This window comes from Ammospiza caudacuta, chromosome 10 (assembly GCF_027887145.1).
Source record: "Ammospiza caudacuta isolate bAmmCau1 chromosome 10, bAmmCau1.pri, whole genome shotgun sequence".
Lineage (NCBI taxonomy): Eukaryota > Metazoa > Chordata > Aves > Passeriformes > Passerellidae > Ammospiza > Ammospiza caudacuta.
In genome coordinates, this window is record NC_080602.1 from 27,644,847 (window position 1) to 27,658,726 (window position 13,880).

Sequence of the window (13,880 nt, forward strand, 5' to 3'; positions counted from 1 at the left end):
ACTGTTATGATACCGATAATTTGTTGGAAAAACAGGCAGTTCTTTCTGAAGCCTTGAGCTCAGCTCAGTCCCTGTGGCACGCTGTGCTGGGGGCTTTGCTGAGCCCTCCCAGGTGCTGTTGGCTGTGCCGAGCGCCCTGAGCCCAGGCCGGTGTTGCAGGTGCAGCAGCTGGAGGAGGCAGCAGGAGCTGGCTGGGCCCTGGGCAGTGCTGGGCTCCCAGCTGGGCTGGGGCAGCCCCGGGGCCCCCCGGCTCACCCTGAGCTTCAGCTGGGCCCTCTGCTGGGAGCCCCTGCTGCAGGACATGGTGCTGCTGCCCTGGAGAGCACAGCAAGGCAAGTGCTGGGCCACGGGGAGCACTGGCACCGGGGCACGGCCACTGTGTGTGTCACTCACAGGGGGTGCCAGGGGGCCTCACCCTGTTCCACCCTGGAGGGGCTCACCCTGTTCCATCCTGATGGGGTTTCACCCTGTTCCATCCTGATGGGGCTCACTCTGTTCCATCCTGATGGGCCTCACCCTATTCCATCCTGATGGGGCTCACCCTGTTCCATCCTGATGGGGTTTCACCCTGTTCCATCCTGGTGGGGCTCACCCTGTTCCATCCTGGTGGGGCTCACCCTGTTCCATCCTGATGGGGTCTCCCCCTGTTCCATCCTGATGGGGTCTCCCCCTGTTCCACCCCTATGGGGCTCACCCTGTTCCATCCTGATGGGTTTTCACCCTGTTCCATCCTGATGGGGCTCACCCTGTTCCATCCTGATGGGGTTTCACCCTGTTCCATCCTGGTGGGGCTCACCCTGTTCCACCCTGGTGGGGCTCACCCTGTTCCATCCTGATGGGCTTTCACCCTGTTCCATCCTGATGGGGTTTCACCCTGTTCCACCCTGATGGGCTTTCACCCTGTTCCATCCTGGTGGGGCTCACCCTGTTCCATCCTGATGGGGTTTCACCCTGTTCCATCCTGATGGGGTTTCACCCTGTTCCATCCTGGTGGGACTCACTCTGTTCCACCCTGGTGGGGCTCACCCTGTTCCATCCTGATGGGGCTCACCCTGTTCCATCCTGATGGGGTTTCACCCTGTTCCATCCTGGTGGGGCTCACTCTGTTCCACCTTGGTGGGGCTCACCCTGTTCCATCCTGGTGGGGTTTCACCCTGTTCCATCCTGGCTCTGGGCTCCTCCTGTGGAGAGGGGTTTGGAGTCAGCTGGAAGGGACTTGCCAGGTGTGAATGCCACCCTCTGCCACCCTCTGCCACATCCTGTCCCACTCCCTGCCCTGGGGAACTGCGTCCAGCTCTGCCAACGTGAGGCTCCAAAACCTGGAACAACACCCTTGATTCCATGGCTACTGTTCATTGAAAATAGATACCTGGAGGGGCAGGACACAGGGAATGGCTCCCAGTGCCAGAGGGCAGGGATAGATGGGATATTGGGAATTGGGAATTTTTCCCTGGGAGGGTGGGCAGGCCCTGGCACAAGTGCCCAGAGCAGCTGGGATGGGGTTTGGATCCCTGGCAGTGCCCAAGGCCAGCTTGGATGGGGTTTGGAGCCACCTGGGACAGTGGGAGGTGTCCCTGCCCATGGCACTGGATGCTCTTTAAGTTCCCAGCCCAAACCATTGCACAGTTCTGTGTAAGAAAACACCAGCATTTCCCTCAGAAGTGTTTGTGTGTGCTGGTTCCATCCATTTGCCTTTTGCAAACACAGAGCTCAAGAGCTGCAGTGCTGAGGCGCTCTGGATGCACGCGACAGCCCAGCATGACTGGCTGAGGATTTGTTCCTGGATTGAGGAGTCAGAGCCCAGCCAGGCTCCGTGTGGCAGCGCTGCCTGGCCCCCCCTGAGCCCTGGCATCGTGGACAGGAGCACTCTGTGCAGCCCCTACATGAGACAGGACATCCTCAACAAGCTGGCCAGGTAGGACCCCCAAGGCTTCACACTCTCTCTCCTTCCTGTGTGAAACCAAAATCAGAGATAAAATCCTTGATAAATATTAGCTTTTATACTGCTCTTTTTGGAAGCAGCATGAATCCATTGATAAATGTGATTTTAGTCTCCTGCTTTCAGTTATCTGCCAACAGTAAAAGCCAGGAGCACTCCTCCCTCAGCCCTTGGATGTGTCAGGGGTTATATTCCTGCTGCCCACTTTAATGCCAGGGAGGGAATGCTGAGCATTTCCCTGCTCTGGGCAGTGCCCTGCAGTAGCCACAGTGTTGTGGGGTGCAGGCAGGTGGATTTTGGCACTCTGTGTTTGCCTCTGCAGGAAATTAATCCCTGCTCTAATTCTGAGCTGGAAACACCCATCAGGACTTGTCAAAGAGAGCTGTGTGATCAGTGTCTGTGCTTTTTCCTGACAGAAAGGGAATTTTTGTCCCTTCTGAGCTGGAAGATTTCGAGCTGCTGCTCCAGAGGCTGTCGTGCCTGGGGGGAGTCCTGCAGAATCCTCACCCTGTTCCAAAGTACAGCTCTGCCAGTGGCCTGGACTTCCATGCTCAGTTTGTCCTGCACTGCCTGGAGCACAGCCTGCAGTACCTGCTCTACACTTACCTGGACTATTACAGGTAGGAATGCTTCCCATCCCTCAAACCCCACAAGGGATCCCAGATTTAAAGAAGGAAACACAATTTGAACAGTTGGTGGGGAGAGTTTTCCTCAGCCCTGGCAGTGTCATTCCCCAGAAACTCTGGGGCAATATGTGAGATTTTAAGCTGTATTTTGAAGCTTTATTCAGATTGTCTTAATATTAATTTGTGTGTCAGTCATGAAAGGAAACAATTCCATCTGTAATTAGTATAGTGCTGTAAGCAGTACAATCCTAAATGAGCCAAGTTAAGTTACTCTTCAGAAACTCAGAATTTACAGAATTCAGAAACTCTCTTGAGCACAAGTGTGAGCTGACTCCTGATATGTTCACAGATAAGGAAATTGCTGATTTCCACCTAATCTAGGGTTAGTTGGGGTTTGAAGGTGGTACCAGCAGTAGCTGTTGGAGCTATGTGAATGCTTCCCACTTAATGGATACTTGGCAATTAAAATTTCTGAGCTGTAACTCCAGTCTAACACTGGAATTAGCAGAGATGTAGAAGTCGACCAGAAGGAAAGCCAGTACATCATTTCCTGGTTGTTTGTCTAACCACTTTTATTTGGCACTAACACCCATGAGATGCTCCAGTCTTTAATGCTGTGTCACAGCAGTGGTTACCAACGCTGTATTTTCACCATGCTGCTCATTTATTTGCAGTTTAACCCCTGCAAACTGCCCTGTGCTGGGTAACAAGGAGCTGCAGGAAGCACATCCCTGGTTTGAGTTCCTGGTGCAGTGCAGAGGGGTTGCCAGCAATCCCCGAGGTAGGAATTGCTCAGAGGGGGCTGATGTTCCTGCCCTGCCCAGGGCTGGGCACAGCTGGATTGAACCTCTGCTCTGCTGCAAAGCCCCTGTCCATCCATCACCTCCTCATCTCTGAAATCTGGTGTAGTTCCTGCTGGAACTGTGCTTGCAGACCTGGAGACTGCTCAGGAGTGAGAATCACTCTGTGTGTGACCATCCTTCCCTCCAGCTCAGTTACATTGCCAACAGCTTGAGCAGAAGGAGAATTCATAGGAAAACACACATCCCATTAAAATGAAACCTTCCTCTAGTCCCTGTGGTGCATTTTGATTTCCCTGCCCTTGGATTGTGTGTTTGCTTCACTGAAAACCAAGAGAGTTTGTGGCCCTAACTCCTTGCACTTTTGAAACATTTCATCTTCTGCAGAGTCACACATCAACAAAAGACAAAACTAATCCCAAGTGAAAGCATGCTCAGTGTAGGATAAAGAATTAAACCACTGCAGTGCTAAACTGTGGGGCTCAAGCCCAGCCTATCTGTGTGGGCAAAGCTTGGTAAACCTGAGCTTATCTTCTCTGTGTTTATAGGCAAAGTGAGGGAAACCAGTATGGACAACAAAAAGTAGAAAATTCAGCATTCTTCCCAGTCGGAGGACAGCTGTAACGTGTGATTGATGGTTTAACACTGGTTTTACATGGAATTAAATGTCACTTTTTTTTCCTTTTAAGATCCCAAGATGATTTTCCAGGCCAGCCTGGCCAACGCTCAGATGCTGATCCCCAGCAGCCAGGGGGGTGTGAGCAGCATCCTGCTGGAGGGCAGGACCCTGCTGGCCCTGGCCACCACAGTCTATGGGCCTGGGGGCATTGACCAGGTACTGCCCGACCCCCTGTCCTGCTGCTGCACTCCTGGCTGTGACAGAAAAGTGTCCCCTTTGATAGAAAACTGCTGGAGCAGAGGGGGTGACCGGAGTGTCACGATCCACAGCACAGTCTCTGCAGCATCAGGTGCTGGGAACGTGGCTCTGATGCAACTTAAAAGCATTTTACAGGAAAAAAGATGATACTTTCTGTGTTGTCAAATTGGGGTAGATTGGGACACCCCAAAATTGGTTTGTTGCTATTGAATGCAGTTTCCTCCTAATTATTTTTGCTTGCTTGCAATGTAGGTCCTTCAGAATGAAGATACAGAAAAACCTCTAAAGAAAGTTGATCCACAGCTCTTGAAGATGGCCTTGACCCCTTACCCCAAGCTCAAGGCTGCTCTCTTTCCCTCCTGCACTGCTCATGGGATTTTGCCTCCTGACATCTCTCTGTACCACCTCCTGCAGGTGCACAGGGTGCTTTTGGCAGGGCACCAGGACAGAGGGGTTTGTTGGCAGCTAAAGCTGGGCAGGGGGGGCAGGGGTTGCTTCTTTGGGATCCTGGATGTGCAGCTGAAGTTCACAGCTTCGTCCTGAGCTGCTTTTTCAGGTGGTCTCTGCACCCTGTGGGTTTGCAGTGCTGGAATGTCAGAGAGGGATGTTCTTGCAGTGTTCAGTGGGCAAGGTGTTTAATAGTGCAGAAATTGCAACATTTCAATTTTATGATGTTTGTAATGGTAAGATAATTAGAAATTGAGAGTTTCAGGACAGTGATGTGAAATTCTTAAGCTGCCTCAATTAATTTTGTTTCTGATCTTTCAGTCATTAATGCCCTTTGATCCCAGAAAATTGTTTGGCTGGCAGTCAACAAACACTCTGGCTGTGTCAGGTATGTCCCTTGCCAAGGTCTACATGCTTTCCTAGCCTGAGCACCTAAAGTAAATTACTTTCCAGGGGAATTGTTTGGCAGATAAATTTACTCTAAATGTCATTTCTTTCACAAAAAAAATAGCGTAATCTACTGAAATTCTGTTTTGAACTAGAATTCTAGATTTTCGCGTTAAGCTCTTCGCAGGCAGAACTTTTTCTAAATATAGAAAAATTATCTGAAGTATAAGATAGAAAATTATCGAAATATAAGCTAGAAAACCATTGTTTTCTTTTCCAAGCAGGCTGAGGTGATGGAGCTCTGTTTTCCCAGGGAGGAGTGGGATTTCAGAGTGGTTTTGGGTGTGACCTAGAGCCCGAGGAGCGCGGTTGGCTCTCCCCTGAGGCTCTGTAGCTGAGCCCTGCTGCTGCTGTGCCCTCAGAGTGTCCCTGACCGTGCTGCTCTGTGTCCCCAGATGCCTGGAGCCAGCTGCCCCACTTCTCCAGCCCCGGGCTGGTGAGCAGGCACGCCGTGCAGGAGAGGCTGCATTTCCTGTTCTACCTGCGCCACGGCCGGCCCGCCTTCGCCTTCGGCACCTTCCTGGGCCAGCAGCTGGCCAGGAGCAAAGCCCCCAGGCTGCTGTGAGTGTGCCCAGCGGGGCAGGGAGCCCCTGCATCCTCCCCAGCAGCACAGGGAGAGTGTCCCCAGCAGGGAACCGGGGGTCCCAAGGGTTAGAAATCAGATAGCGCTGAAAGGAGGCGAGCTTGGTTTGGAGTTACCTCAAGAAATCCGCACAAGAGAAGTGAAGAAAAGATCCCTAGTTTGATCAAACATGGGTGGGCTCTTCTTTTAGGAAATTGAGCCTCTAGTTGAGTTTGTAGGAGCATGATGCCCCTTTTCTGTGACATTTCCTAGTGGTGATACTTCTTCAGTTTAACTAGTAAGGCAAGAAATGCCCTGGGGGTTGATGGAATTAAATGTCCTGGCTGAAGCTTCGAAATCAGGTGTTCAGTCAACTGACACATCTTGCTTGAATACTGAAATTTGCTGTTTAGTGTGGGAATTAGAACAAATCACTTTGTTTCTGTCTGGTTTGTGTATTAGTCACTGTTTGTTTCTCTCCATCATTTCCACACAGATTGGTTTCTCTTGTGTAAACAGGTAAAACTGGGGCAAAAAGGGAAACACATTAATGTGAAGCGATGGTTTAACAGACAGTCAGGGATGCAGGGTCATTGCAGTGACTGCTGTGGGAAAACCCTTTGGGTACATTTTTCTCTTAGCACCATCTGCAGGTCAGACTCAGGTTCCTGGTGCTGCAGTGGGCTGCAAACTCTGCAAGGGCTCTTTCTGCCTTTCTCAGCTGCTGAGGGGGTGTTTGTTAATTATAGCACAAATTCCACTACTTTTAGTTTTGATAAAGGTACTGAATTGCAAACTGTGCTTGTCACGTGTGAGCCTTCATTCTCATCCCCACGTTTTTCACAAATAACTTTAGGCTCACAGTTACCTCCGGTGCTGATGGCTCAGAGTTCAGCAAACCCCACAGTGCTTGTTTGCCCGGGAGGGAGTTTGGGGGGTGGTCTGGGGAAGGGAGGCTGGCTCCCCTCACCCAGGGAGTGCCAGCTGTGTGTGCCCCTTGCAGGATGCAGCGGGCGGCTCGGGAGGCCCAGCTGCTGGCTCTGAGCTGCTTTGGTGTCCCGTCGGTGGCTGCAGCCTGCGTGTGCTTCCTGGAGCTGCTGGGCCAGGACAGCCTGGGGCTGCGGGTGGCCCTCAGGGCTGCCAGCCTCGTCTCCAGCCACAGCCCCACCAGGGACTCGCTGGGTAAGGCTGTGCCTGTCTGCCCTGCCTGGGTGCCTGGGGAGGGAGGGCGCGGGGTGCTGCCCGGGGCTCGGCAGTGCTCTAAAAGCGTGGAAGAGCTTTTTGTTGTTTTGTTCCTGTTGCTTTACTCATTCTGAAAGGTGCATTTTGATCCTGTAGTGTGAAATAAGGCAGGAGGGCTGATATAGGCTGTATCAGGATCTAACAGGCACTGTCCAGCAGCTGCCTGAGACTGATATTAGTGAGGCTCAGCTGTAATAATATTACAGGGAGTTAAACAAAGTCCATTGCCAAATCTCCTCTCTCCTTCCTGTCGTATACCTGCAGGGAGATCAGGTGTTAAAACCTGTAGGGAAATTCAATTTATCCTAGAAATAACTTGAGAAAGTTGAATTTCTAACTCCAGGGCCACAGGTATCTGCTTTCCCAGCTAGGGAGCTGCTCCTGAAAGTGCTGCCCTGGCTCTGATCCCCATAGCACCTCGGGAATGTGTTGTTCTTTTAACCAGTGGAGAAGTTAACAAGGTTGGCTGATGGTGACAAGGCAGCAGCAGCAGCAGTTCTGACCTCCTTGGAAGAGGCCTTCTGGGATAACATTGAGCAGCAAGGCATAAAGAGGTGAGAGCAGCCCGGTGTGAGGGCTTGCCTGGGCAATGAGGCTGAGCACTGCCTTCTGCTGTGTGTGTGTCAGATAAGCCCAGGAGGGCACACGGGACAGTGACCTGGTGCAGGGATTCCTGGTGCTGTGTGCAGGCAGCCCCAGGCTCCCCTCAGAGCTGAGCTCTGCTGCCAGCACTGCAGCCCTCTGCGTTCCGTGCAGGACATCCAGTGACTGCAGCAGGCAGTGGTCCCTGGTCGTGCAGTTCTGCAAGCTGCACGGCCTGGAGCTGAGCACGTCCTTCCTGAGGGAATGTGCCAAAGCCAACGAGTGGCTGCAGTTCCTGATCCAGAGCCAGCTCCACGGCCACCAGCCTGCCCAGGTGAGCTCCCTGTGCTCTAAACTGGGTCCTGAAGCAAGGGAATGCCCCAGTGTGCAGGCAGCGGGAGCCTCAGCAGTGCTGGGGTTTGGTTCTCTTGGGATCTCCATACCCTGGGGCTGTGGGAGCCCTTCCCTTGTAAATTTAATTGAAACTCAAGTAGTTACTGCTTTTTTTTTAATTGGAGACTTGCCAGATGTTCCGTGTAAGTTATAATAAAGCCGCTCATCTGTCCTTTCAAAACTCAAATTGATTTTTTAGTAAAGATACTTAAACTTTTGAGAATCCAAATTTTCCATCTTTGGTTCTGAATGTGATTTAAAAATGAATAAAACACTCCAATAAAAGCAATTGGGAGAAGTCATGTGAAGAAGCTAAGTGGGAAATTCCAGGTGAGATGGTGCTTAGCAGGGCAGGATTTTAACTTGGATCTGCCTGTTGTTTTGTAGAATCTATACCTCCACAAAAGCACCCGAGTAGACTCTTTTCAGCTCTGTTGTACAAGAGAGAGCAGAGCTGAGGCTCCCTAGGAGACATTTGAGCTTTGTGGAAAAGGATGAGCTCTCATTACAATAATTCACACCTACAGAACCCCTTTTCCTCTCCAGGTCTCCAAAGCTGTTCTAAAACTGAATTTGGGGAGCGTTTTGTCTCTGTGTGTTCAGTGCCTCCACCCCGCCCTGTCCGTGTGGCCTCACCAGGTTCTGCGCTGTTCCCCGCAGGTCATTCCCCTGCTGCAGGATTTCCCTGCCGTGCTCCAGGATCACCTGCAGCTGGCCCTGGGGCGGCTGCTGGCAGCTGGGGCCGGTGCTGCTGCCAGGGCCCGTGCGGGGAGCCTGTTCCACACCCTGCTGCAGTGCCAGGAGCAGCCCAGCCCCTGCGGGTTCCTGCTGGCCGAGGGGCTCAGGGCACGGGCGCCCATCCTCGGCGTGCTGGCAGCCTGCTGCCCCGTGAGTGAAATTCTGTGGGGATGGGTGGTGGCACAGCTGGCCGTGCCCCAGGGCTGTGCCAGGCTCTGCTGCCCTGTGAGTGTGTGTTTCTTGTTCTGTTTGGATGGGTGGTGGCACAGCTGGCTGTGCCAGGCTCTGCTGCCCTGTGAGTCTGCACTGCTGGGCATTTGGGGGTGGGTGGTGGCACTGCTGGCTCTGCCACAGGGCTGTCTGCAGTGACATCGCAGCTGCTCCTGTGTTTCTGTGATGCTGTGCCCACCATGCCCCCTTCCAGCAGGAGGGGAGGTGCAAACCCCTCCTTTTGGCATTTCCAGGGTGCCAACCTCATCTCCTGCCTCTGTGTGTGGATGATCACTTCTGTGGATGATGCCACCAGGGCTGAGGCCACTGCCCACACGCAGGGCAGGGCAGAGGGTCCCCAGTGGGACCTGCAGGACCTTGCTGTCATCTGGAAAGTCTTCCTGAGGAAGCAGAAGAGTAAAACACTTCTGAATGGCTTCCAGCTCTTTTTAAAGGTGAGGCTTTGTGGTTTCAGGGGTGTATTTGATGTGTCTCACCCTTCTGGGCCTGTAAATCCCCCTCTGTCTTGCTTTGTGCCAAGGATAACCTGGCTATCCACTAAAATTCCCAGTCAAAGTGGAAATTTTCCAATTATCACAGATTTTTAGATCCTACATCAACCTTGCATGCAATTTTAATAAATTAAAGCTTCATTGTTCTGCTGGTGAGGGGGACAAATTCTGCATTTATTGAATGAAATAATAGATTATTTTTAAAAGTATGATTTATTTATTGGGTACTTCTGGGAATTTATTATGATCTGGTTTTGTGTCTTAAAGGATTCCCCTTTGCTGCACATCCTGGAGATGTATGAACTCTGCATGAACTGTAAGAAGTACAACGAGGCTAAAACCAAACTGGACAAATTTCAGGAAAGCCTCACAAACGTAAGGAAATCAATTTTCTCTGAATGTCCTTGCTGGGATTGGGCAGCTGGGCCAAGAGGAGCAGTGTGTGCAAACACTCTGTCTCTCAATGCAGATGCTTTAACAATTCTTCCCTTTCCATCCCAGTTTCTGTTTCCCTGCTGACATTATTCCCTGTCATTCATGGTATTCTCTCCTGGACACTGGGCTCAGGTAGCTCAGTTCCCTTCCCCAGCAGTGCCAGGGCTGTTTGTGTAACAATTAATCGTACCTGGTCCTTGCCCTGCTCAGCCCTCCCACCTCCCCGTGGCTCTGAGCAGCACCTGCAGTGCGATGTCCTAGCTCAGCTCAGCACACCTTGGGGCTGGCAGCTCCCTGTGCCCTGAGCAGGGGCACAGCTGCTGCCCCTTCCATCCCCCCAGGAAAGCCCCCCCTGATCCTGAACCCCTTGTTTTGTTTCCCCAGCTGGGGGCTGCAGGGGGAGCGCCCCCCTGATCCTGAACCCCTTGTTTTGTTTCCCCAGCTGGGGGCTGCAGGGGGAGCGGCCCCCGCGGTGCCGCTGCCGTGGCTGCGCTCGCAGGCCCTGTTCCTCCTGGAGCTGATGCTGCAGCAGTGCCGCACCGACTACGAGCTGGGCAAGCTCCTGCAGCTCCTGGCTGCGGCAGCGAGCCTGCTGCTGGATGGTGAGCACGGCCTGAACCCCAGCCCCGGCAGGGCTGGCTCCTGAGGGAGCCCCGGCCTGCCCTGGGCCGCAGCCCCGGCTTTGCTGAGCTTGGTTCTCTCTGCCAGGTCCCCACCTGAGGAGGCTCCGTGCCCTCAGCGAGGCCCTGAGGGACTCCTCCGTCCCCATCAGCCGCTCCATCCTGACCCCCTGCAGCCTGGAGGCCTTCCAGGGGCAGTGCAGCTCCATCCTGGAGCAGCTGCAGGAGAAGGGAATGTTCAGCCTGGCTCGGGAGGTGGCAGCCCTGGCTGAGCTGCCCGTGGACAGCGTGGTCATACACGAGGTACGGTGCACGTGGCGGCAGTCACCTCTTCCTGCTGCTGCCAGGATGGAGGATGCGACTTCTCAGCCTTCCTGAAACATTAATTTTTTTATTAAGTAATTTTTTACTTTAAATGCAAGTGCACCCAACACACAGGCTGTAAGTGCTGAGCTGCAGAGTGCAGGACAGCTGTCCTCATTCTCTTCCTGGTTTTATTTTTTATTTGGGGACGGAAATAGATGGGTTTGTCCATCAGGGAGTGTAAACAGATGATCTTTAAGACCCCTTCCAACTCAAATCAGTTCTGTGACTGGTTGCATGTTGGGGCACTTCCCTAAATCCAGTATTTCAGTGCTGCCCATCCTGTGTGAGCTGGAGTTTTCTTTCTTGGAATGAGCATTGTGATGAAACCTCTGTGGATTTTACAGGTTCTGAGGGATCTACATCATTTAAGAGACAGTGGCCAGTGGCATCAGAGCCAGAGCAGAGCAGAGTTCTGGCAGAAGTGCAACGACACCTTCAGTAGACGTTGCATCTGCAGCCGAGCCGCAGCACAGTTCTTCCTGCAGCAGGCTGACAGCGTGTGGGACGCCTCGGGGCAGGAGAGGACGGCCAGCCTGATGGAGAGGCAGCTGCTGCTCACGCTGGCCGGGCACTGGCTGGCCAAGGAGCCCGGGGTGGCCGTGCAGGAGCTGCAGGAGGTGGAGAAGCAGCTGTGGCAGTGCCGCGTGGCACAGCGGGCGCTGCTGCCCGAGGGCTCGCGGCCGTGCCCCGGGGCACGGTGCTTGGGCAGGCTGGCTCAGCAGTTCTCCTTTGCCAGGCTGGCAGCCCTGGAGGCGGCCGAGCCCCGCGGGCTGCGGGCGCTGCCAGCCCGGGCGGCACCGGGGGTGGCACCGGGGGCCGCGGAGCGGGCGGCGCTGGGGACCCTGCTGGGCACCCTGCTGGAGCAGGGCAGCGTGCACGAGGCCGCCCGCGTGTGCCGCTACTTCCAGCTGTGGCACCGGGACGTGGCCCTGGTGCTGCTCTGCAGGGCCCTGGCCCTGGGCGAGGCGGGGCTGGAGCAGCTGCAGCCCGAGGTGCAGAGCCTGCTGTCGGCCGAGGCCAGCGCGGAGCCGGGCGGTGAGTGGCTGCTGAGCCCTGTCTGCCCTCCCTGCAGCTCCCCTCAGCTCTGCAGAAACATCTCCTGCTGCCTCCTGTCCTGCAGCTCCCCTCAGCTCTGCAGAAACATCTCCTGCTGCCTCCTGTCCTGCAGCTCCCCTCAGCTCTGCAGACACTCAGCTCCTCCTGCCCTCTCTCCCTGCTGCAGAACTGCTCCTCTGAGGGCAGTCTGTGGCCTTGCCATGCGCGTGTCCCTGTGTGCTCCTGGCAGTGTTTTCTGTGTACAGTTTCCATCAATCCTGAACCCTTCATTTGTCATAGCTCTCAGTTCTGGCCCAGTAAGCAGCACTGTGCTTTATCCCTCTAATTCTAACACTCCACTAATTTTTTTCCTGTAGCTGAATCAAGGAAATGCCTTAGTTAATACATTTTTCTGACACCTTTGTGCATTATGAAGGTTTTGGTGTTTCTTGCTTAGTAGCAAGGCTAAGGCTGAGAATGTTTATCTGTAAAGTTCTCTGCATGTCTGTGAAGTCTGAGTGAGCAAGTTTCAGCTGGAACATCCCTTTCTAATACTGATGTGTAAAGCTGAATAGATTCAGAAAAGCATAAATGAATCCTAACCCATCAGGAAGGCTGCAGAACCCCTACTTAATCTTATGCTTAGAAATTTTATACATGAGATCTTATCAAGGATATTTGAGTTCTGTTGCGTTGTTTGTACCCTGAAACAAGTGTAAGATTTGAAAAATGACAAGAGCTCAGTTTTCAGAGTCTGAGGAAGTGTTACAGAATTGCTGCAGGTTTTGGGAGCCTTGCCCAGGTGTAAGGGAGTTGTCTGCCTTTATGAGATGGGAATTGATGTTTTTTTGTTTCCAGCATCCAGCCTGGAGGACTGGACCCCTCTGGGGTGTGGGGATGATGCCGTGGTGGCAGCACTGAAGGCCCTGGCAGAGGAATGTGTCCATGGCAGGGGTTACTGCAGGCAGGTCCTGTGCCTCTACGAGCTCTCCAAGGTAAGCCAGGGGCCGGGGCCTTGGGCCAGCCCTGCTGGGGCTGGGCAGGGCAGGGTGAGGGGGTGAAGGTCTCAGCAGGAGCTGCAGAGGGTGGAATTCCAGCTCTTTGTGTGGGAAAAGGGCAGAGGCTTCCTGGGCGTGAGGTGCTGAGCTGAGCTTGAGCACAGCTGATCCAATTCCAGCTCCAGGTGATGCAGTCCCACCCTCCCAGGTTGCTCTCCTCAGTTCCCTGTTGCTTGCACTTTTTGGGCCTGAAGATTTAATGCTGTCCTTGGTTCTGGGGCTGGAAAAGGATTGTTTGGTGTGACTGAGCTGTGAGGAGAACTGCTAATGCTGTATATGAAGTTCAGTTATACATCAGTGCAGTACAGAATCTGGAAAATAGGAAAGCTGAAACTTAAGGAATCACCTGGGGTTAAGGGGAGGTGCCGTGGGTGGGGATGCCCTGATGGGTTTGGGTGCTGCTCCTTCGGGGAGGTGCCACGGGTGGGGATGCCCTGATGGGTTTCGTGCTGCTCCTTCGGGGAGATGCTGTGGGTTAGGGATGCCCTGATGGGTTTGTGTCCCCAGGAGCTGAGCTGCTCCTTCGCGGAGGTGTCGGCGCGGGAGCCTCGCGAGGTGCTCGGGGCCATCCTGGCGCGGCGGGGGCCGGAGCGGGGCCGCAGGGCCCAGGCCTTCATCACCTGCCAGGGGCTGCCCCCTGCCACCGTGGCACCGCTGCTGGCACAGCAGATCACCCACGAGCTGCTGGCCTCCGCCCAGGGAAAAGGTGGGCACAGGGGAAACGTGGGGACACGCCTGGGCTGTGCTGGGGTTTGGTCCCTGCACAGGGAACACACCTGGGCCGTGCTGGGGTTTGGTCTCTGCACAGGGGACACACCTGGGCTGTGCTGGGGTTTGGTCTCTGCACAGGGGACACACCTGGGCCGTGCTGGGGTTTGGTCTCTGCACAGGGGACACACCTGGGCTGTGCTGGGGTTTGGTCTCTGTGCAGGGGACACACCTGGGCCGTGCTGGGGTTTGGTCTCTGTGCAGGGAACACACCTGGGCTGTG

General features: G+C 54.0%; 1 protein-coding gene across 1 annotated transcript in view; it reads left to right on the forward strand.

Annotated features, from left to right (window-relative positions):
• Nucleotides 1–13,880, forward strand: part of SPG11 (SPG11 vesicle trafficking associated, spatacsin) — a 28,961-nt gene that overhangs the window by 9,639 nt on the left and 5,442 nt on the right. The window contains exons 14-32 of the mRNA XM_058811262.1: nucleotides 160–332; nucleotides 1,708–1,915; nucleotides 2,356–2,559; nucleotides 3,240–3,346; nucleotides 4,055–4,200; nucleotides 4,495–4,656; nucleotides 5,011–5,077; nucleotides 5,532–5,697; nucleotides 6,702–6,880; nucleotides 7,386–7,494; nucleotides 7,697–7,856; nucleotides 8,576–8,803; nucleotides 9,118–9,318; nucleotides 9,643–9,750; nucleotides 10,253–10,412; nucleotides 10,519–10,733; nucleotides 11,141–11,831; nucleotides 12,690–12,826; nucleotides 13,397–13,595. Coding sequence (XP_058667245.1) covers nucleotides 160–332; nucleotides 1,708–1,915; nucleotides 2,356–2,559; nucleotides 3,240–3,346; nucleotides 4,055–4,200; nucleotides 4,495–4,656; nucleotides 5,011–5,077; nucleotides 5,532–5,697; nucleotides 6,702–6,880; nucleotides 7,386–7,494; nucleotides 7,697–7,856; nucleotides 8,576–8,803; nucleotides 9,118–9,318; nucleotides 9,643–9,750; nucleotides 10,253–10,412; nucleotides 10,519–10,733; nucleotides 11,141–11,831; nucleotides 12,690–12,826; nucleotides 13,397–13,595 — 3,620 coding nt within the window. The remainder of the gene's footprint in view (nucleotides 1–159; nucleotides 333–1,707; nucleotides 1,916–2,355; nucleotides 2,560–3,239; nucleotides 3,347–4,054; nucleotides 4,201–4,494; nucleotides 4,657–5,010; nucleotides 5,078–5,531; nucleotides 5,698–6,701; nucleotides 6,881–7,385; nucleotides 7,495–7,696; nucleotides 7,857–8,575; nucleotides 8,804–9,117; nucleotides 9,319–9,642; nucleotides 9,751–10,252; nucleotides 10,413–10,518; nucleotides 10,734–11,140; nucleotides 11,832–12,689; nucleotides 12,827–13,396; nucleotides 13,596–13,880) is intronic.